General features: G+C 43.1%; 1 protein-coding gene across 2 annotated transcripts in view; it reads left to right on the top strand.

Moving 5' to 3' along the window:
• The window catches only part of LOC118217719 (polypeptide N-acetylgalactosaminyltransferase 2-like), a 48,578-nt gene that overhangs the window by 15,360 nt on the left and 8,451 nt on the right, over positions 1-24,767 (top strand). For both annotated transcript variants that reach the window (XM_035399702.1, XM_035399703.1), the window contains exons 2-7: positions 13,525-13,615; positions 16,242-16,395; positions 23,101-23,199; positions 23,312-23,379; positions 23,892-23,957; positions 24,049-24,170. In XM_035399702.1, coding sequence (XP_035255593.1) covers positions 13,525-13,615; positions 16,242-16,395; positions 23,101-23,199; positions 23,312-23,379; positions 23,892-23,957; positions 24,049-24,170 — 600 coding nt within the window. The remainder of the gene's footprint in view (positions 1-13,524; positions 13,616-16,241; positions 16,396-23,100; positions 23,200-23,311; positions 23,380-23,891; positions 23,958-24,048; positions 24,171-24,767) is intronic.

The following is a 24,767-nucleotide window of genomic DNA, read 5'->3' as shown; positions in this document are numbered from 1 at the left end:
TTCTGAGAATTTGAGTGTGTGTGTGGAGAACAATGCAGACTCCGCCGCTGTGAAATTTGAGCCGCGCAGTAATGTTGCCGAAGCCTCCGCGTTGTCAGCACAGCTGGCTACAGTTCAGCACCAGCATCACGCAATGACGGAACTGCTGTTTGAAGATAAATAATTAAAATGAATTAATGTACAAAGTGGTCCGTAAACTCATTTGCGTGTAGTGTTTTGAAGCCTGGCTATTAATCTGGGTGTTTGTGAAATGAGAGCTTGGTTCTTAGGTGCGTTAGTGGCAGCTACATGTGGAGGCTGTATGTGATGTATGTGGTTGTTGTGGTCATGACCAGAGGTTTGCAGGTTCAGATCCAGAGTTTGGGGAGCCTCACACCCTTTTCATTGCTCTTCATTTACCTGCAGTTCCTGGGGCATTGCCAAAATGCTGCTTTATTGTTTGAGAGTCAGTTTGTCATCAGAAGGGTTAAATATTACGCAAGGGTAGTATTGGATTTATAGATGTGAGTGCCGCGGGTGAAAGCGCTGATCGTCCTTTATGTGTGACCGCACATGACTGCATGCAGCTCCTGAATCACTCCTGTCACTGATAAGCAGTGCAACTGCAACATGAGTGAATGAGGCAATATGAGCAGGGACCTCACAGGGTGCAGAACAGCATTTCCTTCATCTCTCGGGCATCGCAGAAGCTGAGTGATTTGGAAATGCACTTTCAAATGTCATGAAAAATCTTGGTTTGACTGAGCTTAAGAAACTGAGCTCTTTTGACTCAAACTCGGGGATGGGCTGTGAGATCAGCTCAGGGATTGCTTGTGATCTCACATCTTCCTTATTTTAAAGGAGGCCAGACAGTCAGCCCTCCTTATGTTTTTTTTTCACTATTCAGACTGGGGGAGCGGAGAGACTTACTGATAAGGGTTGGGGTCACAGTATTGAAAGTGTCATGGTGGGGAGTCAAACCCCCTGGGCGTCGACTGCCCCACGGACTCTGCCCCACGGGCCCCCCGATGTGTCACTTCTCAGCTCTGCTGCGCTGAATACACCACTGAGGATGAATAAAATGCTTTAGTTGTTTATGTATTTATTTCAGAAGCAGATGCGAGAGAGAAATGGAATTTTTGCTCATCTTTGGCCCAGTAGTGCTGTTCTCACTCCCACTGACACACAATGCATATGAAAACAACTTGGAGCAGCTTTAACTCGAGGCTGAAGGCCTTTGAATGAAACACTGCCTGTATTGTGCCAGCTGTGAATAAAAGAAGAATTAAATGTTTTGCACGTTCTGTCAAACCCATTAGTTCTGCGTTTCAGAATGGGATCAGAGCCCTCGCCCCTCCTTTAGCCTTGTGAAAGAAGATTAATCATTGGTGCCATATTCAAATCACACTGGTCATAGCTGGTTTTCTGTCTCGTGTTTAATAATTTGCCTGTAGTTTTTTACGAGGCTGTTTTAATCATAGTTAACTGCACATGACAGGCTGTTGGTGAGTGCTGTTGAAAGACTGTGGAATTTCAAGACCTCAGGGAGGGTTTTTGTTGTTTGTGTGCATGTGGCTCCAGAAGTGATTTTCCATCAGGATCCTGGTGGTTTGCACTGAAAGAGCAGAGTTGCATTAGTGACTGCCTGTGGTTTCAGGTGAAGTCATAGAGGTTGATCTTCCTCCGTCACTCAGTCTGATGGTGTGTCTGCATGCGTTTTTGCATCTGGTGTGGCCTGCAGCTCACATTTTTGTGGCCTTGAGATGTAGAGAACCAATTCACTAGGAATTTGGCCAGGGGGCGTTGGACTTATATTTGGTCCCAAGGGAAGAGTGCTGGCCACCAGCATCAACATAGTTTTCCCAAGAGGTCTCTCATCCAAATACATGACCATGCCCAGCCCTGCCTAGCTTCTGTACTTTGCTATGACTAGGGTACAGGGGGGTATGACTGCTTAGTTTTAGCTGTTTACCATTAGTAGGGTACAGCATTTACTATAATGACCTATAGGTGGTGTAGGTGATGACATTGACTGTAATGACCTATAGGTGGTGTAGGTGATGACATTGACTATAATGACCTATAGGTGGTGTAGGTGATGGCATTGACTGTAATGACCTATAGGTGGTGTAGGAGATGACATTGACTCTAATGACCTTTAGGTGGTGTATGAGATGACATTGACTATAATGACCTTTAGGTGGTGTATGAGATGGCATTGACTATAATGACCTATAGGTGGTGTAGGAGATGACATTGACTATAATAGTCTATAATAATATGTAATGACAATGCCCAGTCCCTGGTGAATCCAGTCACTTCAGTTTCTTTTTCCTTATGAGCTGGTGAGCAGTAAGACTGAAGGGAGTGCTGTGTGTGGTTCAGTGAGGGGTTCTGGGAAACATTAGCCACTGCAGTCAGAGAGCAGTAGACCCCCAACAGGAAGTGCTCTATAGCTGACGGAATGTCCAGGTTTTACTCAGAAATGGGGTGCGAAACCCCACAAATCTGCCTCCATTTATGGCCTGAACATATTTTTAGACACCGATTTGCTTTTTTTTTTCTTTTTTTTTCTCAGGCACGCGAAGTTATGCCCAGTTTAGCTGTACGATGCCAGAGTATAGTGTGTTTTTACTGCTTTTGAGTTCTGCCTCCAAACAGAAACAAATGCTTTTGCTTTCAGACCATCCTTCACTGAGCAGTAATGAAACGTATGACAGGTTTAACATGTCCTGTTTAGAATAAAAACAGTGCAAATGTCTGCGTGTGTGAAGGCCTTATAAGTGTACAGTTTAATGGTTGAGTACACATTCCTTTACTTGTGCTACTTCTGTTTGGGCTTCTTGACGAGTGTGAAGTCCTATGTACTCATATTCTGCACTGTAATAGCGGGTTCTTTTTCCTCCCAGGTTGTCCAGTCTGGAGGTTTATGGACTGTAACCAGTTATGTTCTCTGCTCTCTGCTCCAGCCTGCCTAGTTTAATGTTTTGATGGCATTTGGGTGAAGCAGGTGTACTGAAGCCTCTGTGGGCCCTGTGACCCCCTGAGAACCTCTTTTGAGATTACCCTCCACTCCTTCACTTCCACAACCTGCAGAGGGGCAGCGAACCCCCCCCCCCCACCCCCCCACCCCCCTCCCGGTGCACACCCTGAGTCCAGATCTCTACTTTAAATGGGCAAAGCAGCAGACCTTTCTGAGTTTTTAAAAATGTGTGCACAAGATGCTGGGGGACACGCACAGCACAGTCATTCCCGGTGATTACTGTTTTTCATCCGTTTCATCTCCAATGAACAAAACGCCCAGGGGTCCCAGCTGCGTGATTCTGCTCTGGTTCCATGAGTTGATGTTTGTCAGTGATCCAGTTGCAGAGCTGTGATGGAGCTGAACGTAGGTTCAAACTGCTGGGGCTAAGACCTCGGTATTCTTCAGTACTCTGATCCTTCACCTTCTCTAGCACATGCTGCCTCTCATTCAGTAAAATCTTTATGTTGTGCTTTGCATTAAAAGCAATTAAGGCACAAATTGAAATTTGGTTTAGAATTAGGCAAATTAAATTGCATTTATTGATCTGCTCAAATGAGGATTGGAAGGATTGATGTGCAACGGTATCTTTCATGGGTAAATGATGCCCTACTAAAGGTATACTTGTACTTTATTAATTTTATTTATTTGGCATATCATCTTATCCAGAGATGACTTAGAAAATAGGTTGAGATGCATTCAATTGATTTCACTGGAGCAGCAAGAGCAGACCAGTGAGCCACACACTGATCAAACTTCCGGCTTAACAACCTTGCGAAAATAAGCATACAGTACGATCATAATTTGTTTGAAATGCATATGGTGCTGAACAGTTAAGTGACATGGCTACAACATGCTAGCTGCACTGACGTGATTGAATGGCATGTATTATTGTTGCATGGTACTTAACTGTATTGTGGTGGACCTCCAGTTCATTTGCAGTTGAGGTTATTTAGTTTAATGAGGTTTAAGCATCATTAAACAGCCCCCATTTAACCCCTCAAGCATCAAATTGCCATAGCAACAAAGCCTGAACACCTGTCACACTGATCATTTAGAGCTCAAAGGTCTATTAACTCTGGGGAAACAAAGACGGAGTAAACTGCTTGTGAAAGCAACAGGGAGGAATAGCAGAGTAGGGGAACATTAGCCTTCAGGTTTGGAGTTTCTCCACCTCACTGGGAAAGCTGCAACCCTGCCAGCTCCTGTCCTCAGGGTTTGGCTGCTCTTGTCTGTCTGAAGAGCTCCATTCCAACCTGACTATTTTGACCATTGGCCATGTGCGAAATAGCAAGCTAGTCTACTACTGAGTATACATGTTGTATATAACTTGTACGCACCTTATATACTCTGTTGTAGGCAAGTGTGCTGATTCTGACGCAGCCAATGTCTCCTTCCCACCCTCTGATTCCCCATGCTGTCTTCTCCCCTTCACCTGTTTCCAGTCAAGTAAATTTTTATGCCACTGGCAAGGTGTACAGAGAGACCTTAAGACTGTGCTTGCATGTTGAAAAATGGGTGAAGACCGGTACTCTATGATATGTGTGCCTGTGACTATTACAAAACTCAGATATATCACATTTTGGAATCTGCAGTGGGCATTGCTGTCCTGTTGCGTTTGGGCAGTACCCCCTGCGTAAGGAGACGTGCTGAGCCATCAAGCTGCTGCACCACAGGGGAGCGGATCGCTCTCCCTCACTCTGCACCGTTTCTAACAGCCTGTAGGGGAATCCTGGTGGGCTCCAGCCATGTACAGGGGGAACCTCCCCCAGGAGTCCCGGCTGAGCTGTGCCCACCCTCGCGGCACCAGACCAAATGCACCCCCACTGCGAGCCACCCACATAGTGATAATGACCTCACCCACGCTTGAACTAGGGACGCCTGACCTTAATTTGATTGTCGTGCAGCCTTTTGTTCAGTTGTTCTGTTGAGAAGAGGCCCAGCCAGAGCTGGTCTGCTTAATGGCAAACATCCGTGTGCCACCGTGTATTTAAGGACACGGCCAAAATACAGTATTACTGATGCATGTTTGACTGGCATATGGCCAAATGAGCACCGCCATATGTTTACCCGGCAGCTCAGTGCTCTAACATTAATATTTAGCTGCAGCTGGAAACGGGAGAGGCCTATATCCAACTCTTGCTGGCCGGTCTTAACCAGTGTTCATTTAAATGCTGTCTTAACGAGTCCGTTAAATGTGCAAGTAATCCACCACTGAGCGATCCCAATGAATTCTCTTTACAGCACCATAGTGTTCTCCCTCTTCCTGTCATGTCCGAGAGTGTAAACAAAGAGTTCAGTTTGGTACAAATCAATCTGACCATTTAAAGAACACTGTCAGATGTGCGTCCCTCCATTACCGTGTCACATCAGTTCTGAGTGCAGTGCAGAATAAAGGCCATTGGGAAGAGGAGAAAATCTTTTTCACGAGCACTTGAGTAATGAGTAAAGTGCAGAATCTGTGCTCATCCGATTAACAGATTTTTGCTTGCTCAATGTTCCCTGAATCTGGACACTGATGGTGTGTGCAGTTAACTACTATTTAAAATTATCTGTGGATATGACAAATTGGTGCTGAAATGCTATCACAAAATAGAATAGGGATAATTGGCTGTATGCATTTATGTTGATTATTCAGAAAATGTATTGCTTGATTTTTTTTTCATCAAAGAAAATGAAGAGAAAGAGGTTTAGATTAATGGACAATTTAAAGATAATATTCTACCCCTTCTGTTTCTAGCTTACCTACTATCACTGTTTATCTGCATGGTTGACATTATTTCCCTGTTATGCTGCATATCAGCAGTAACCTGATATCAGAATTGTTATTACAGATTTACTCTGACACTGTGAGGGTTCTGCCTCACTCAGCTGTGAGAGAAATCCGATAAAAAAACAACCAGGGCGAAGTTCACTGTAAGAGAAACACAAACTCTATAGTTTTATGATTATTGCACCAATGCGTTACATTTTGTAACGCCATGCCCAGATCCTTCCTTCTCCCATCTGTTTTTATGTAGGAAATGCAGGACATGAAATGAGGTGGACTGCTAATAAAGAAGGTGAGCAGCAGGTATAAAGCAGGTTTAGTACAGGTGAACTGCAGGGTATACTGTAGTACAGGTGAATAGCAGGGTTATACTGTAGTGCAGGTGAACAGCAGGTATACAGTAGTACAGGTGAACAGCAGGTATACTGTAGTATAGGTGAACAGAAGGTATACTGTAGTACAGGTGAATAGTAGGTATACTGTAGCGCAGGTGAATAGCAGGTATACTGTGGTACAGGTGGACAGCAGGTATACAGTAGTACAGGTGAACAGCAGGTATACTGTAGTACAGGTGAATAGCAGGTATACTGTAGCACAGGTGAATAGCAGGTATACTATAGTACAGGTGAATAGTAGGTATACCGTAGTACAGGTGAACAGCAGGTATACTGTAGTACAGGTGGACAAGCAGGTATAAAGTAGTACAGGTGAACAGCAGGTATACAGTAGTACAGGTGAACAGCAGGTATAGTGTAGTACAGGTGAATAAAAGGTATAATGTAGCTCAGGTGAACAGCAGGGATAATTTAGTACAGGTGAACAGCAGAGGAAAATGGAGTGTAAAACAAAACCAAAGGTGGAGCGCTTTGGGAGTCAGGGAGTTTTAAGGTAATTCCTCATTTCAGTGATAATCATAGTCAGTAAATACTATTCTGATTGACCCCTGCCCCCCTTTTTATGCAGCCATTGCATTGAACAGAGCAATATAACCCTCATACCTCTTGTGTCATAACTATATCACTTATCCCAAAAATATTTGTATTACTTCACCAAAATGAAAATGTATATAAATCAGAATGAAATGTCAGATGCACATGGTTTCTATTAGAAGGACTGCATTACACTGCAATTAAATTAAAACCAACTGGGGAAGCGGACTATTTGATTCCAATACAATCTTAAGACGTCACCACAGATTGCTTATGAAATATTTGGGAGCTTGAAGAGTTTATTCATTGTTTAAGAATCTTAGATTCTTGCTAAAGTAATTACTGTGTGTCAGAGTGGATCTTCTGTTCTAGTAATGAGGCTAAACCCTTGTTGATAGAAGCTGTCAATTGCCGACTGGGTAGCACTATGTACAGGAGTGATTAAATTTGGCATACGTTATGAAATAGATGTTGTGGCTGATTATTATGTTAGCAGTTTTGTGGGTTTGTGGTATTGCACTGTTGTATGTGTTGCTATATGCTTATTCCACAATCGGATGTTATTATGTACCTTTCCAAGTCACATGACTTTTACATATCTGGCTTCATGTGGCTTTCACAAGTGCATTTCCAGAAACTTCCATATCTTTAATATCTTTTATCACATTAAAAAACTGTCTGGGCCAATCGAAAACATACATTAAATCAGAAATAAATGTTTTAACTCCAGAAAGCGAATTATCCCTTTACAAGACTTTATAAACATTTGGAATACTTGTTTTTTGTAGGAATAGTTGCCATCCACTCTTATTTAAGTGAAGCCAAAGTTCAGAAACAGCTTTAAGTGCTCTGTCCCGCTTGTGTTTCTTGGTTTAATCTTCAAAGTTATATGATGTGATTGTGTTGTAGGAAGAGAGTATAACCAAGGGAATTATGCCACCTGGGGACTTTTTTTCTTGTCACTGTCACCTCTGGCTTGCTTTATGGGGGTTTTAGGCCAGATTGATTCATTGATTGAATAGAATGAGAACAAGAGCGGAAGTGTGAAGAAATTTTATCCAATTTATCTCAGCGCTTGATGTGTGATTGGGTTTTTCACTCTGAAGCGCGTAGCCATGAAATCTTGGCGGGTGGCTGTGCCGCTGCTGCGTGGAGAGGGAGCTGCAGGGGGAGGCGTTGTGTGAAATGAGAAGCGATGGGTGACCAGTGGGAATGTCGGTGTTTATATTCAACCGGGGAGCAGAGCTGTTCATCAAATGACTGTAACCATGGCAACCTGGCTGTTCGGCGAGCAGTGAACCCAGAGGACTCGTGATTATTTGGGAAGAGCTGCTGCTTACTGGAGTAAAACTAACATCGAGATCCGGTCCAGCTCAGCTCCCTCCTCTTAGAGCTCACCATTCATATTTGTGAGTCCATGCGTGACACTGCCAAATACAAAGATGTTGTGGAACTATAAGGGATCTAGTATCACTGAGGGCTAGTTATGCCCTCGAATTCCCATTTCAGCCAAGCCTGCAACAGGACACTTGGGAGGGAAGTGATATCCCATGATTCTTATCTCTGTGTGAGACGCCTGTGCACTGGATGAAACCGTTGTGCTGCATAAAGGATGGCACCATGGCTTCAGTGTTCAGGCTCATGCCTGGAAATGGAAGAAAATGCTGAATTGAATTGTGGGAATGATGTGTGGCTGTAAGATTTCATTCTTCTTTTTTACTCACATACTTTTAGCGTGCGAAAAAAAACTACTTACAGGCACTTGAAATACTTGTATGCAGTGACCCTGGAGATGCGATTTCCTCCTTTAAACCGCTATTCCTGTGAGGAGAGAGGGTGTTATAATAGTTCCCTTGATGAAGTGTGCACTTGCTGTTTCTGTGAGGAGAGAGGGTGTTATAATGGTGCCCTTGATGAAGTGTGCACTTGCTGTTCCTGTGAGAAGAGAGTGTGTTATAATGGTGCCCTTGATGAAGTGTGCACTTGTTGTTCCTGTGAGCAGAGAGGGTGTTATAATAGTGCCCTTGATGAAGTGCGCACTTGCTGTTCCTGTGTGGAGAGAGTGTGTTATAATGGTGCCCTTGATGAAGTGTGCACTTGCTGTTCCTGTGAGGAGAGAGGGTGTTATAATGGTGCCCTTGATGATGTGTCCACCTCCTGCTTTGTCAGAAGGCAGCAGCAGGAAGAGGTAAATGGAAATGTCTCGGTCTTCTGTCAGGTGTTCAATGGAGCTGGATTTCAGATCCACACCTGTGCTGGACTCAAGTTCTGCATAAACAGGTGTCACAGAACACGAGATGTAGGATGAAGCTTAATGGAACGCACTACCGTTGCATTCATCTCTGTGGAATTACAAATCTATTATTCCAAATATGAGCCTTATTTTGAATAAAGCCAGTTAATCCATCTATCACCGTAAACATCAAGCTCATTGGGAGGCACACAGATGCTGCTTTAAGAACAGAGATTCTGTGTGAGCAGTAATTATGGCCACGTTTGTTAAGCCATTTTAAAATGGTGCATATGGGCGGAACATTTTCCACATACTATTTATAGAGCCATATATAGAGAACATGTGTTGCTGTGAGTGTATACAAAGACTACACCTTTTATTCTGTCACTACGTTGAGCTATGCTGACACTGTGTTCCGATGCGGGTCTGGACAGAGGGAAAATTATTATTTAGATTTTTGAATTGTACTTGAATGGTAAAAGTCCAGCGGCAACCTGTGTCTGACCCCAGCACCACCAGCCGAATAGCTCTGTGTTAAGTTGACAGGGTCTGTAGTGGGGTTAGGGTAACTGGCTTGTTAGAGGGGTTAGGGTTGATGTGACAGGCTTAGCTGTACATGACTGGTTTATCTGACACAGCACAGATACTGCTTTGGAGCAGATTAGAAATCGTGTCCCAGGATATTTTTGTGCAGGATATATTTTCACTCTCCAATCTGAGGTAATCGGCTAAATTCTCCGATCCATGGGCCTATGGGCTGAGAGTTGGCTGAACAGTGATAAGACACATGAAATACTCTGTTCACACTGAAGGCTTGTGCTACCTCAGTCTATAAACAGAAACCCTATGGATGTCAGTTGCTAATCTTGCTCAAAGCCCGGCTAAAACCAGATTAGTGTAGTTTAAGCTCTCCTCTCCGCTCAAGCTTGGACCCTTCAGAAGACAGATTGTTGGGCTGATTTTCCCCTCGTTTATTTGGTGAAGATGGTGATGAGCCATGTGCACACGAACAAGCGTGCAGCAGCGCAGATGCCCTGGCAACAGACCATGTGATCTTCGTGCTTAGGACTGGTTAACCCTGTGTGCTGTCTACATGGGCTCTGTAAAAGAGAGGGAGTTTTACACTGATTTACACACTCTGGTTCAGTAGATGTGGGGATGGTGTCATGCACTTGGGCACAGTAAATAAGGGCACCCCAAATTTTACAGAAATGTTGTGCGCTCTTGCTGTGAGTTTTTAACTCACAGGGCATTCACTGATTTTGATCAGGCCTGTTTTGGAGAATCATGAATCATGAACTTGCCAAGCCAATTCAGCTTTAATTTTCCCAAAAAAAATTTCTCTAATTTTATACAGTTTGCTGAAAATGATTTATAAAGGTTGGTCTGTCAGTCTTCAGCAGGAATCCTGAGAAGAACGAGTTTGGCTTCAAGTGTTAATGGGGAAGACACTATGGAGAAGAAAGGGCAATTAGAGTGAAAAAGAGAGGTTCCTTTAAAATCTGAGTGTCTTACAGTTATTCACTGCCTGAAAGACTGACTGTCTCAGACCAGGCTTATTGGCAGGTATAAATTTTAGGGTGGGCCTTAGGGGACCAGGGGTCTTATCAGGTACCATTTATTTTTCTTTCAACTCCCCAGCACCACACCCCTAATCCCCAAACTCAGGCCTAGGTTTTTGCCTCCAGCACAGTCTGGATTCAGGCTTTGTGGTTGACTCTTCTATTCAAAGAGACTTACAGAGCTTAAAATTTTATATATTTTCTGAAGTACCTTACTCAAGAGTACAGGAGCAGCACCCAAGCTGGGAATTGAGACCACAACTGTGGAGTTGCGAGCCAGTTTCCTGACCATTATGCTACACTGCTGACCCGGTTGGTGGCAATGAACAAGGAAGGTGATGTTCCCCAAATTTCCAGCCTTCAGAATGCAGAGACAGTAATTGTTGCCTTTGCCTATAGAGGCCACTGTTCAGACTCTTCAGTCAGTAAGACTGGTGGAGGCCTTTCTTGTGATATGTTGTTTGTGTGGTTTTGCTTTTCTGTCTTTGGTGTTGAGGGGGCAGTGTCTCAGGTCTTCCTTGGCCCTCACACTTGGAGACACCGCAATGTTTGGGGTGTGAGCTGCTCTTGTGCATCTGCACAGCCTTGCAGGGTGGAAACATGCTCTGGGGAGGATGTGCATCAGGCTGTCGCACACTTCCAATTCATTCCAGTGACTGGATCCTCTCATAATCTCTTCTCTCCTCAGTGCTAGCTACTGTCTGTTTGACCTACAGGTCTTTGGCTGAATAGGGTTTGCACCTCTGATGTTGTTTTTATCATTGTTTAAGCTGATGTTAAGAGCTCAAGGGTACAAACACATGTGGTTGTGTAAGAAACGTGTTTTGCAGCTTTTTGTGATATGGCCTGGCACCATCTCGGCTGGTTGCAGGATATGGCTTCCCTCTGCTCCCATGGCCAGAGAGAGATTTATTACCCTACAAGGGTGTCGAGTTTATTAACCAGCCGGGGCGGCACTCTCACAATCTACGTAATCCCACAGAAGGGTGCGGAGTCAGAAAATAAGTCACCGATTCTGCCTGAATTTCCCTATTGAAGGCTTACTGCCATTAAGCCTCGGTTTGTTTTGAAACAGTGAGATGGTGTACTCTTTTTCTGAAATTAGTCTCCCCAGGGCTCTTGAGGGTTAGGCGTCAGTCCTGGTTATATAACGAGAGAGGGCACCAAACAGCCTCCAAACTGCCAAAAGTCTCCACACAGCTAAAGCAGATGAACAAACAACCAACAGCCTCAACATTTACATTTGGCCCACTTGGTTTCTTAATAAATTATCAGCTGTTTGTTTTCCATAATAATTCTAATTTTTCTTGGTTTTAGGTTGAATTTCAGCTGTGATTCGGTAGCACTGGGTAATTCAGTCTGGGTTCTACCCCATAACAACGTAGTAACTCGATCTAGGTTCTCTCAGATAAAACCAATAGTCCTGACCATGTCTCATTGCCATAGAACAGTGATTTCAAACAGTTCGAAAACGCTCTACAGTACAATACAGAGATTGATTGTAAGGTGATGTGCAATAAGTCCTCCTCTGCCAGTTATAGAGCTGCAAACTACAATTTCCACTAACCTCTAGCAGAACTGATGAAAGTGACCCTGGAGGTGAAGAAGAATTGAGTGGCAGAAACAGCCTGGGGTTCGCGTAGAGAAATACATCAGCGATGGAGCCATTATTCTCCTAAACAAGTATAAGTAGCAGCCTCCTCTCATTTCCTGCGTTTGAGCTGTTTGAGCTCGTAGCCTCCGTTACATGACCATCTGTCTGAGATCGCTGCCAAAGCTGTCCCACTGACTGAAAAAGAGGAAAAACAGGTCTCCCCGTCAGCGTTTATCTGCCTGATTTTCATGAACCTTTTCTGACTAAACACCCACTTCAGAAGATAAGTTTTGTGAGTTGTTTTGGTAATGGCTGCCCAGTGTGCGGGTCAGGGGACGTGAGATGAGGGAACTCTTGGCACAGTTCACTGCCCTGCGGTCTGTATCTTGGCAGCATATCTGAAACGTGATCCTGTCAGTAGCCTTCAGCAGTCACATTCAGCTATTTGAATAATTATTTTATCTGATTTTGATCTAGAATAAACTGCTTTGGGAGAAATTCTAATAAATAAGATTGATATTCTTTACTTTAAATAATTTGATGTGTGTAGAGATCTATTTTTTTTTTCATTTCCCTGAGTACTGTAACTGGATGGCTGAAATCTCATGCCATAAGAAGCATTTCCAGGTTACAGGTTGCTTGGTTGCCACAGTAACCTGGCGCAATCTGAAAGGCAGTCAAAATTTTAAAGCCGCGTCTGAAAATCTTTTCACGAATCTTATTCCTTTTAAATAGAGATGATTTTTGTGGTGTTCTGAAATGTCAAGGTTTCTCTAATGGGAAAAACATGTATGGATTCTTAAGGCATTAAACCAGTCATACAAAACAAGAAATATTAGTCATCTTTTGTGTATGTATAATTGCCTCTGGGAGGAATTTAAATGTTTGAGCAGTAGAGAAAATGGCACTAATCCACTGATATAATAACACTGTTGCAAACATCTCAAGAATCTCGCACTATCCCAATATTTAATAGTCAGGACCTGCATGTACAATTTAAGGCCTTTGTTGGTTTGTTGCTAAGTAACATGAACCTGTGTTTACTGTATGTTAACAGACCCATTTATTGCCAATGTTTTTATATAAATTAATGTCACCATTTACTTGGCAGGTCTCCACAAATGTAGAGATGGAATGAGAGAGAGGTAGAATGATGGTGAGAGAGGCAGAGATGGAATGATGGTGAGGGAGGTCGAGATGGAATGATTTTCAGAGAGGTGGAGATGGAATGATGGTCAAGGAGAGGAGGGATCATGGTGAGAGAGGTGGAGGTGGGGGCATGGTGAGAGAGGTGGAGGTAGGATGGGAGAGTTCTCTGTTAGTAATGAGGAATAAAAAAAGTCAAGTAAAGCTGAATGGAGTAACCACGAGTCTTGAAGAGGGCTGTTCTGAGCAAGCATGTTCCATTCACTTACTTTTCTTTCTTTTTTGGCAGGACATCTGGAATGGTTTTGACTCATCGAACAGGAATCAGGCCCACAGCAGTGCAGCTGACAGGACTCACGGCCTGGAAACACTGCCGCCAGGTAAAAAACGGACCCAGTTCCCATCTGTCCACCTATCCATTTGTCAGCTGACCGCCTTGCCCCAGCCCCTCACTGTATATAAGAATTTGTTCTTAACTGACCTGCCTGTTTAAATGAAGGTTAAATAAATGAATTATAATCGGCTGCACTGCTGCAGGTACAAGAGCTCACCTGGGACTGCGGAGAGGGAGAAGGCTCAGGAAGTTCACCTTGTCCTGTTCAGGATGCTCAGAAATGTATGATGATATAAGCCATTTAGCGACTGTTTTCACAGGCTTGGCTGTTTAGCAACCCGATTCGCAGGGTGGGCTATTTAGCAAACATATCCACAGGTTTGGCTGTTTGAAACTGCTTAGTTTGGACCCATGCATACAGTTTAGGCTGTGTAAAAACTGAGGTCAGGAATCCCCCTTTGTCCTGGGCCCAATTGGGATCCAATTAAGAGGAGCTGCTTCATGCATTATTCCTCAAATATAAGCCTATGGTCTTTTTATGGGCCATACTGCATTTAATTCTACATCTTTTATTCTCAGAAACAAGACATGCACTTTGGCTGGTTAGTCTCGAGGGAGGTGTTCCATTTCACTTTTGTCAAGAACACTTTGTCTCACAGCTATCCCATGGAAAGGATAAGTGCTTTGTTATATGAGACAGTGAAATATGTCATTCCCTAACAGTGAGCCCTTGCACGATAAACCTCTACAAAAAACTTTTTTAACATGCAAAAAGGCCAAGTTACTCACCCAAACAAACCACCGTCTGTAAGTCATTAATTAAAACTTGCTAAATCTAGGCCTGCTCTTTAAAGTATTGATATAAAAATGAGGCCAAGTTACAGTGAACAATATTGGCCATCTTAAGCTCACATAAATTAAATGAGCTCTAATTCAGAGCAGTGCTACCCAGTGTTTCCTAAATTAGTTAATGCAATTGAATATTGGTGCTGTATTGGTATGGGGCATGCTATACCTTCCATCCCAATAAGGTGCCGCTGTGTCCACCTCTCCCTAATAGTAATGCGCACTAATATCACCATCACTACTGTATCTTAGAATTGACTGGAACATTTTAATGTAAGAAGGTCAGTAAAACATAAATGATATGATCATTTAGCAGTTACTTAGATCTAAGTGAGAGATTAGGAGTTAGTTATTCAGGCCTAGATCTGAGTCAGCAGTAACTGTAACCTCGAGGGCAAGGACCTGTGGGATTGAAATGTGAGAATTATCAGAGTCCTGGAACATTTAGCCTGGAGGCAGCCTTAGCAAAAATTAGCATTCTTCCCCAATTGCAGGGTGTGCAGTTATCCTTATCAGGCTGTTCAAGCTATGCGGTGCCAGCAAACAGCTGTGTGTGATTTAGGCAGCCCGGTTAACCTGCCGGAGTGAGGTCCTTGTGAAATGGTGCGACTCTTTCATTAAGACATTCTCTCTCCGTGGGCCGAGGCCTAATCAAGCGGAGGCCATGCCAGCTGGGAGGAGAATAACAGTTTAAATGCTCCCGGTGAACACCATCAGCCCCATAATGCCACCAAAGAGACCAGCAGCAAACGACTGCTGTGCTACTGAACAACCTAATTAAAATAGAGTTTCGGAGAACTGCTTAAATGAGCATCATTACTTGAGAAACGTCGGGAGAGGACTCAGCTGAAGTGAAAAGCCAACATTAGAGGCTTGTGTGTGGTGAACACTCCTTGCCCCATGGTTCTGTTTATTTCCTCTTCTGGATTTTTTTTTCCCCCTCGACATCTTGCATCATCATTACGTATCCTGAGATGGTGATATCATCTTCAGACACACAGGCTCATTAGCAGTAACCCTGTTTTTTATCAATGCGCAAACCTTTAAGGAACTACTGTACGTCTCATTAAACAGTTTGTGTAGACATTGTGTGATCAGGTCAGAAATGGATGCCTGTGTGCTCCTGAAGAAGAAAATGTGTCTTAGGCTTTTAGGGTCGTCCGAGGTGGCCTTCCACGTTGTTTGTGTCTGCCCTCTGCATGCAGTTTAATATTGTCATTCAGTATGACAATTAGCATTAGTGACAGATTACGGATTCCTAATTAGGATGCTGATGACAGAATGCCTGAGCTCTGTGAGATTAATTGTGCGTAGTTTATATTTCTCTGTTCTCCTACTTCGGCAGATATTGCAGCTGAACGTTGCGGAATGATTTAGGTGTCATAGTAAAACAATAATTTGCAGCCTCATTTCATTTGGCATGTATCAATATTTGTTGAGGTTAAAACACTTTGCAATGTTTTGCCTAATGGATATTAGAAGTGGCATGCCGTTATGGATTTTTTGCACTTTAATCTCTGCCGCAGTCTTTTTATGTGTGCAAGACAAAAGCTTGCTTACCGTAGGCCTCTGTTGTTTTGCTGGATTAATTCTGGGAAATGAATTGTCTATCATCAATCCTGGGCTTAGAAAATAGTGGCATTTAGAGGCAATGGAGTCTTCAAATATAATATGTGAAAGAAATTGTCAGGGGGCATTGAAATGGGGACCCATATCTTTCCAGCTGCTGTCCTTTTTGCTCTTAAGGTTGATTTATTTTATGTTCTGGGCCTTTCCAAACTGTGCATCCTCTCGCAGTCCCACGTCTCTCTCACTTCTGCTTTTAGGGAAGGTGAGGTGGCAGGACTTTGATCAGGATTTGTATGTGGGCGCAACCGTGGTGCGTCCGGGACAGGACCCCTACGCCCGCAACAAGTTCAACCAGGTGGAGAGCGACAAGCTTCGGATGGACCGCAGCGTCCCTGACACCAGACACGACCAGTAAGTGTCCGTCTTTCAGCAGCCGACTGGGTTTGCCAGTCAGCTGTGGCCTATGGCTTTCATTCTGGCTTGTGCCCTCTGACCTACTACCAGCCGTTCTCATGGCTGTAGTCAACCGTCCCTGCCCTTGCTTGATCGGTGGCCCTCCGTTCACGGGATAATAATTTGTGGCATCCATCCATTGTTAACACATGACAACTCCACCCAATGGAATTTTGCCGTCACCAGATGGATGAGTCATTTTTATGCCTCTTGTTTCTTAAACCTGACACACCTATGGGAGCTAAGAGATCTGTTCTCTCCCTTTACATTAGTGTGAGTGGTGAATTAGGAAGAGGAAGACGTTCATTCTCAAACTTCACACTCTGGTGATACTACAGGGTGCTTAGACGCATGTGTGCGTACATGAGAATAAATGCTGTGGATTTTTTTTCCTTTGCTTATTTGCTTATTTTAACATACAGTAAATCTGCCTAATTACTACCTGAAGGAATCTAAAGCAGGACATCTGCCTGCATCACACAGGCTAATGTGACCACAGTGTTGGAGTGACAGGACTACGCCACTACGACTCACATCTGCTGATTAATCAGAAATGCAGCCATGTTTTTAGCTGAGGAGGTACAGACAGTGCACAAAAGATTGAGCATATGCAAAAGAAGTGCCTTTCCTCACTGAGAGGACTGATCCAGTGTGTAAGCATGTTGCAGACTCCCTTCCCCAACCTTTTTTTTACCTCATTAAGCTTCACAATAAATGCTGCCAGCTTCAAGGCTGAAGGTTTCATTTGCCACAGCCCAGTCAGTCAGTGCATCCATATTTCTGGTTTACCTTCACTAACATAGTTAGAGATAATTTAACAAGGTTAGGATTTCCCTTTATGTGCTAGAAATGAGCCGCAGTCTCCTGGTTATATTGCAGAAATTTCCTTGGGGACAGGAGGCAGTAGGGAACAATAAGGGAACATGGAGTTCTGTTCACATTTAGAGCCACTGAATGCATTGATTAGATGCGTTTATATAGTTAGTTTTGTCTTGTGTTCCTGATATTTGTTCAGGGTGGACAGAGCCAATATGCTTGGGAGGGTGTTTAGAGAATTGGAAGGGAAATGAATGTAACCCCCAGTGGCTATATTTCATTCTCTGTGGTTATTTCCACCATTCGCTTTTACTGTTACCGAACGCCTTATATTCCATGTTTACTGTAATGTGTGTTGCCCTTTTGTTGTTATTGTTGAAAAATGAAGTGTCATGTCACTCTCAGCATTTGCAGTGCTAATGATTATGCATCTGAAACGAAGCTGGATGCAATGTCTGAATGAACTCATAAAGGTTTCACAAATTCAGTCAGTGTTTTTATATGATGCTATAAGTCAGCAGGGAATAGATATAACCACTTTAGGGAATGGAAACAAATTAATTTGTCTTCGGAACAGTCCAAAATAAATTAAACAAAATTAATAACCTGTCCAGAACAGAAAGTTCATTGAAAACTTTGATTATTAGGTAGTGATAATAAATTTTGTTCCGTAAAATGAACAAATACATGCCTCACCAGTGACAGGTAACCACTGTTAATGAAAAATGGATGTCTGCTGCTGTTCAACTGCATTCAACTGCTCTCTCTCCCCTAAAGTCCTCTATGAAGTAAAGGCCTCTCTCTCCCCTATAGCCCACTATGAAGTAAAGCTCTCAACAATTTATTTTTCTCAATTTTAGTTTTCGGAATTTGAAATGGCAACCACAGCACAGACTGCCGGTGCCTTGACCACCCTGCCCATGTGGTCGGTTATCAGTATTGGAAATATGTGATTGGCCATGGCAGATGGAAAGAGCTGATTGGCTGTTAGAGTTGGAAAGAGGCAAGTTGATTGGGTGTGCGAGTTAGAAAGGCAGCATTGGGTTGACGTGTCAACGTGGCATACAAGGACCAAGAATTAGGTCAATTTGCTTCTCCCTGGATGTCCTCCAACACAAACACTCATGCTGGTATTCCCCTCTGCTCTGATGGTCTACCTCTGAAAAGCCAACCTATCCAGCCTTAATTTTAACTCCCATCCAGTCTGATCCTGGGTAAGTAGTTGCCGGCAGTGGGGTTCATTGGAAACAGAGTCTCATTTTCTCAATTTTTTTCCTCCCCTACGAGCACCAGCACTCAGGGACCCATTGGGCGGTCCTGACTAACATATTGTGTGTATATTTTCCCCGGGATCTGCTTTCAGCTGTCTCTGTTATGCCAGCAGCTGACACCTTTCCAGTGGAAGGTGCACAGAGTGAGATATTTAAATAATATGCATATATTTGAATATATTTAGAGTTCCTTCTTCTGGAGTCAACATGTGTAGTGAACCCAGAAATGTATTTCCCAGTTCTGTGACAAGCAGTAATTGCTAATGCTTTAAACCAAGTATTTTTGCTTGAGCTTCAGGAGCCTGTGTATACTTTGGCTTTGGCACAACTGACAGCAGGAACTCTTTACCTTAGTGGGGAGGGGAGGAAGAAGAGAAAGGCGTGTCTGTCCCTTTACCTGCTCCTGCAGTGATATCAGTGTGGGTGACCATGTTCCACTTTTGGTGCACCCTTCACTTAAAAGCCTGTCTCCTCTTTTACAGCCTTTTGTATTAGCAGAAATTAGTGCCAGCAGAAATTTAATTTGAATTGCATGAATTTGTATTTCATGATGCGAAATTGAATGTAATGGTTTGAGCTTGAATTCTGTCTTCAGTACATTTAATTTTCACTTACAGGTTAAAAAAATTCAAATGCATACATTTTCAATTTCAGTTCTTACAATTCAGTTTCAAATTTCTGTAACATATATCTGGCTATTTACAAAAAGGACAAATGAAAAATGATTCAATCACAGAACTGTTTTTAAAAAAATCACAGAACGGTATAAGAACTTGATGAGGAACTGCCCTTTGCACAATCATGTAATGGCTGCCGCTGTGACTCTTAGCTAGCCACGACTGCAAGATTACACCTAGTTGGCTGACTTTGTTATCTGGTTAAGTTAGCTCGCATTAGCACACAGAAGTGTTGATAGCACAGGTTAACATAAATCCTGATGATAATAAACCAGTCATAACTCAATGCACATTTAAAAGAAACTAAGCCAAATATGTCAAGCATGAGGTGATAAACTTGTACCAATTTGACTATTGTAATTAATTTTCTGCTGGCACTACTTTTTGCCCATACGTTTACTCTACGCTGAATGTGTTTAGCCGGTCTATTAGAGGATGAATAAGCCTTCTGTATTTATTGGTATGGTAAATCAGAATTCCTGCACTGCCCTCTCTGTGACCTTTTTATTTAAGTTTCTACAGAGATATCATTTGTTCACTCAGTGTCTAGATTTTCTTCCACCAAAAGAATGTTCTCGGACCAGAAAGTCTTCCCAAGTCCAAGAGGCAAAGAGGCAGCCTCTTCCTCTGAAATTGAGCCAAAATTACTGACAAAGACAGGCACCAATCCCACAGAGCCTCATACACAATAATGTCAGTGTTCTGATGCAGCAGTGGTGCCTCCAATTATATATTAAAGGAAGAACGTTTCAGAAAGTTAGATGGGACAGAACAATAAAAGTCATTCTGAAATATGAATAGAAGCCCTCCAGAGTAATCTAAAAGATGAATAGATGTCCTAGAGTGATCCTGGGGAGAAAACTGAAATAGGAAAATATTGTAATTTATTTCATGAACATCTGGGAGAGAAACTTTGAATGTAATTGTGTGTACAACCTAGCAGAGAAGCCACTTGGAAGTGATGCTGCTGTCGTTGTAATTTTTATGCAAGTATGAAGTAGTGTTCAAATGAAAGGACATATCCCTGATGCCATCATCATTACGTTACATTAAAAACTCCACAAACATTGCCTGTCCTCACAAATGCAAGATGGTCCAGATGAAAATTTACAGGTTTTTTGCTAAGTAACCAAGATCATTCTTAACATGATTATCTAGTATTCTCAAAGCCTTGCTCATTCACAAACCAGCTTATCCAGTCTTGCCAGGTTACTTGCTTATTTTGCATCAGGTGTTGCTGAAACATTGGCTGAAACACCTTTGCAATCTGCATAACTTCCTACACTCCACCATTGCAGTACACTGTTATTCCTCTTACTGCAGTCCTCTCATACTCCTGTTGGGTAACCTGCACTGTCATTACTCATAAGTACAGAGTTCCCTTTTAAGGCTTTCCATCCATTCATAAAAATAACTTTGAGGAGCAGATCAAAACATTGAGTTGGTTTAGTACTGTGACCTTGAATGCTATATATAGCTTTTGTCAGTTCTGGCCCAGTCAGAATCAGATCTGACCCCCATGGTGCATCAGTGCAGTGATAACTGTCCCAGCTGGGCATATTGCCCTGGATGATTCTATCCCCAAATAACCCAGTCATTTGGTCTCTGCTGTGGTCTGGAACATGTCGCGGACCAAAGCTCCATTAGCACTTTAGCAAAATCCCCCCTTTCTCTCCTCAGAATATTGTGCACCCAGGTCCTGTCCAAGCACATCATTACATCCCTCTGCAGCTGTGTTTAAGGTACAAGCCCCAGATACCTGTGATCTCCACAGCGTCTGATTAAAAGCCTCTCGCTCGTACACTAAAGGCTGCTTGTGCTGAACGAGTGCTGCTTGCTCAGGGCTTTAAGGGCCATTAATTCAGCCTCACATCTCTGGGCCCAGCACCTCTGTTCCCAGTTAAAGACCCGCACCACATATGGCGCCGTGAAATAAATGGGATTATTACTGTGATTCATGGGATGTGATAGATTTTCCTGTCAGTTGCTGGGTACAAAGGGCTTAGTGTCTAGTAGATGTTACAAGGACAGGCGTTTGTTTCTTGAGCTCAACAATTTGAACAGGCAGAGTCATGTATGTTGGACCTGCTTGTAAGCAAACAAGGAAGGTGTTATTATCTCTGTGGTAGGGCTGTTCTGGTTTTCTTTTTTTTCTGTTCTCAGCTAGCCTATGCTAACTCTTGGTATTGTGGAACTCAGAGGTACAGGGTTTCGTCTATTCAGATCCTGTACGTTTAAGTCTATAAAACGGAGAACACATTAATTTTTCCCTAAACCGGTTGGCCTACTCCGGGGTCATTAACCTGGTATTATGGTCATGAAATGATAATTAAGCTCACAGTATATACAGGTTGACTAATGGTTGATGCATCTGGTGTGAGTGGGTTGTATTATAAATAGCTATCTGTGTGGCCACACCTGACACTGTCATTGCAATTACCTGTGTAGCCACACCTGACACCATCATTGTAAATCGGTATGTTTTTAAGCCATTTCATTAGATGTCATTCTCTGGTATGCCTGCCTTACCCTGAACGGTGTCTGCATTCCTGATATTACTAAGGTGTGCATATCCTGCTGAATCATATAATAGAAAAATATCTGGGCCACTGGCTTTTAAAAGAATATAGCTGTCTGCACAGCTGCATTGTGGGTACTTCCACAGATGAACACAGTGGCTTCCTTGTACCTGTCACGGACAATGATTCCTGTGTGTTCCATATTAAGCTTTGCCTTTTGGTTATTTGAAAGTTTACTACAGATCAAATCTAGATGATGCACTGTATTTCAAAAAGAAAAAAATGGATTTCTGTTTTGAGGAAGACTTATATTGACACCATCTAAAGGAAGCCTTTGTTAGCCTATTGTACATTACTCACATGGAGATTCAATCTTTTTTTAATTTTTTAGTTTTGGGTCATTCTGGGGGAAATTTGACCCTTTTCAACCTTGAACTTTTAGATTGTTCTGATATTTGACACTCATAATCCTTCAAGGTTAAGGTAAAAAGCGTCCCTTTTCCCCTGGAATGACCCTTTTTGGTATTTTTCTTTTTGGTTTCTTCTACATTTATAATGCGAGGCATTGGCTTGCTGTCCATTTACAAGTAATGAAGCCCATACTGAAGTTATTATTGATAATGTTATTATTGTGAATGTAGTTATTATTGATAATATCTTTCTGAATTTTATATCATCTATTTCCAAATATTACTCTGGTTTGGAACGCATGTTAATAGATGATTGACTAGGAACAAGGGACAATTTTTTCTTGTCAGATGTTGATGTCGGTGTTGTCGGTGTGTAGTTAAGGGTAATGGTGGGAGTGCTGTGCCTCAGTGATTGTGAGATGCACACCACAGGCCATCAATACCACTAGTGTTTGACTCTCCCAGGTCACTTTAAATGACTGAAACAGGGACACACTCATTTCCCCAAATGTCCCACATTGTGAGCACAAGAAATTGCATTTTGAAGGTAAGCATTTCCATGACCCTTCTGAAGGAGAAAAGAGCAGTGCTGTTCTTATGAGGAAGTTACAGGGTATATTTTTAAATTTGTATTACTTGTATTTAAGTATAGAACTCAGTTTAATTCTGCTCGTTCGCTCTGGAAAACCAGGTCATATGATATGGTGCGGATGATATAAGAGCTTATGACTGCAGTAGGATGAGAATGAGGTGATTGTATTCGACTGTGCCACCCACTGTGGTCTGAGTGAATGCTGTGCTTGTGTGCTGCGCAGTTTGTGAAACCGCTAGGCAGCGCGTTGGTGAAACCGGCAGGCTGCGCGTTGGTGAAACACACCGGTCCTTCACTACTCTCGTTTCACCAGACAAACTGATCATAAATGTGTCACTCTTCACCGCCATGTAACTGCAATCTCTGTCTCTCATTCAGCTGTCGACACAAACAGTGGAGGACAGACCTGCCGGCCGCCAGCGTGGTCATAACCTTCCACAACGAGGCTCGGTCCGCCCTTCTGCGAACTGTGGTCAGGTGAGACCACTTCCTCACTTGCAGTCGCTGTTATGTAGGCCTATGCACATGACAGTGTGCTCTCCCGGGCACGGTAAAGTAACCCTCAGCCATCTCCCTCCTTTTTTACTAGTGTCCTGAAAAAGAGCCCGCCACACCTGGTCAAAGAGATTGTCCTGGTGGATGATTACAGCGACAACCGTAAGTGCTGTATAATGTACTGTACTACTGTAAGTGTGCCTGTGCCCATTAGTGTCTGCCTGGCTCTTCCCCTGTAGCTAACACACAGTACACTTATTTCTCTCCTTTCTGCTTTCTCTTAGTTCACTGCCTTCAGCTGCTAAACATGTCCATTACACTCCTGCATATAGCATAATAATACTCAGTTATTTGCGGTATATTAATAGTCTTCCTCTCACAGCATGAATATACACTCTCACACGCACACAACATTAATACACTTAGATATATGTATATTAGGCATTTTCCCAGAGCAGCTTGCATCTTCTTCATTTTTATATGCAGTCCGTTTACACAACTGGATATTTACTGTAGTGCCTCCCTTCCCCACGTTTCCCCGAGCTTCCCTAGCTTTGTTACTGCAGGTGAAAATAAGACCAGTCATGGGCATATGAAACATTCAGTCTTGAGTGTTCCAGAGTGTTTCATTCCCCGGTGAAATCTGATTACAACACACTGCTTTGTGTCTGCAGCTGAAGACGGCTCTTTATTATCTAAAATAGAGAAAGTACGAGTCCTTCGCAATGATCGTCGTGAAGGTGAGGAACATGATTTTTACAGAGGCTTATACTTTATTTAAATTGATAAAAGTATAAAAGTAACGCTGACCCGGTGCTCCATCACGCAAAGGTCTGATGAGGTCCCGGGTTCGAGGGGCGGATGCGGCCACCGCCAGCGTCTTGACGTTCCTGGACAGTCACTGCGAGTGCAACGAGCACTGGCTGGAGCCGCTGCTGGAGAGCGTGGCAGAGGTCAGTTCCCTGCGCCCATCACTTCCTGTGCAAGCTCCACCCCGTCCACTACAACCTGTAGACTCCTGGCCAACAGGCTGAGAAAGTCACTCTCCTTTTAACAAACGATCACCACAGCGCCACCCACACTTTATCTGCACTACCTGTGATTGGCAGGAGCCTGTCCTGAGGCTCACGGTGTCCTTGGGGACTCACCTCACAGCTCTGCCACACTGCACACAGGTCTTCACCCAGGTATATGGGTGCCATGGCTCCTGGCAAAGCACTCTGGGTAAACCCAGTTGGCTCCTCCCCCCATGCATCCAGAAGTGCATTAATGTGATTTAATGTAAACTCTAGCGTCTTCTACAGATGCCCAGTCACCATTTTCTCACATGTTCATCAGGGGAGGGGAGTTTTGTATTTGTTCTGCAGTTATTACATTATGCAATCTACGAATTATGCTACTGACTGCCCTTCCCTTGAAAAAATCCAATAGTCCTTCCACTGAATAATCTCTCTTTAAACTCCAGAGATGGAAAAATAGATTGTTGGCCTTCCATCTCTTTAGATGTAATTATGTTTCTCATTGCCCGTAGCGGTGAGTCTGGCTGATAT

The sequence above is a fragment of the Anguilla anguilla genome, chromosome 18, assembly GCF_013347855.1.
Source record: "Anguilla anguilla isolate fAngAng1 chromosome 18, fAngAng1.pri, whole genome shotgun sequence".
Classification (NCBI taxonomy): Eukaryota; Metazoa; Chordata; class Actinopteri; order Anguilliformes; family Anguillidae; genus Anguilla; species Anguilla anguilla.
This window is presented reverse-complemented; position numbering and strand designations above follow the sequence as displayed.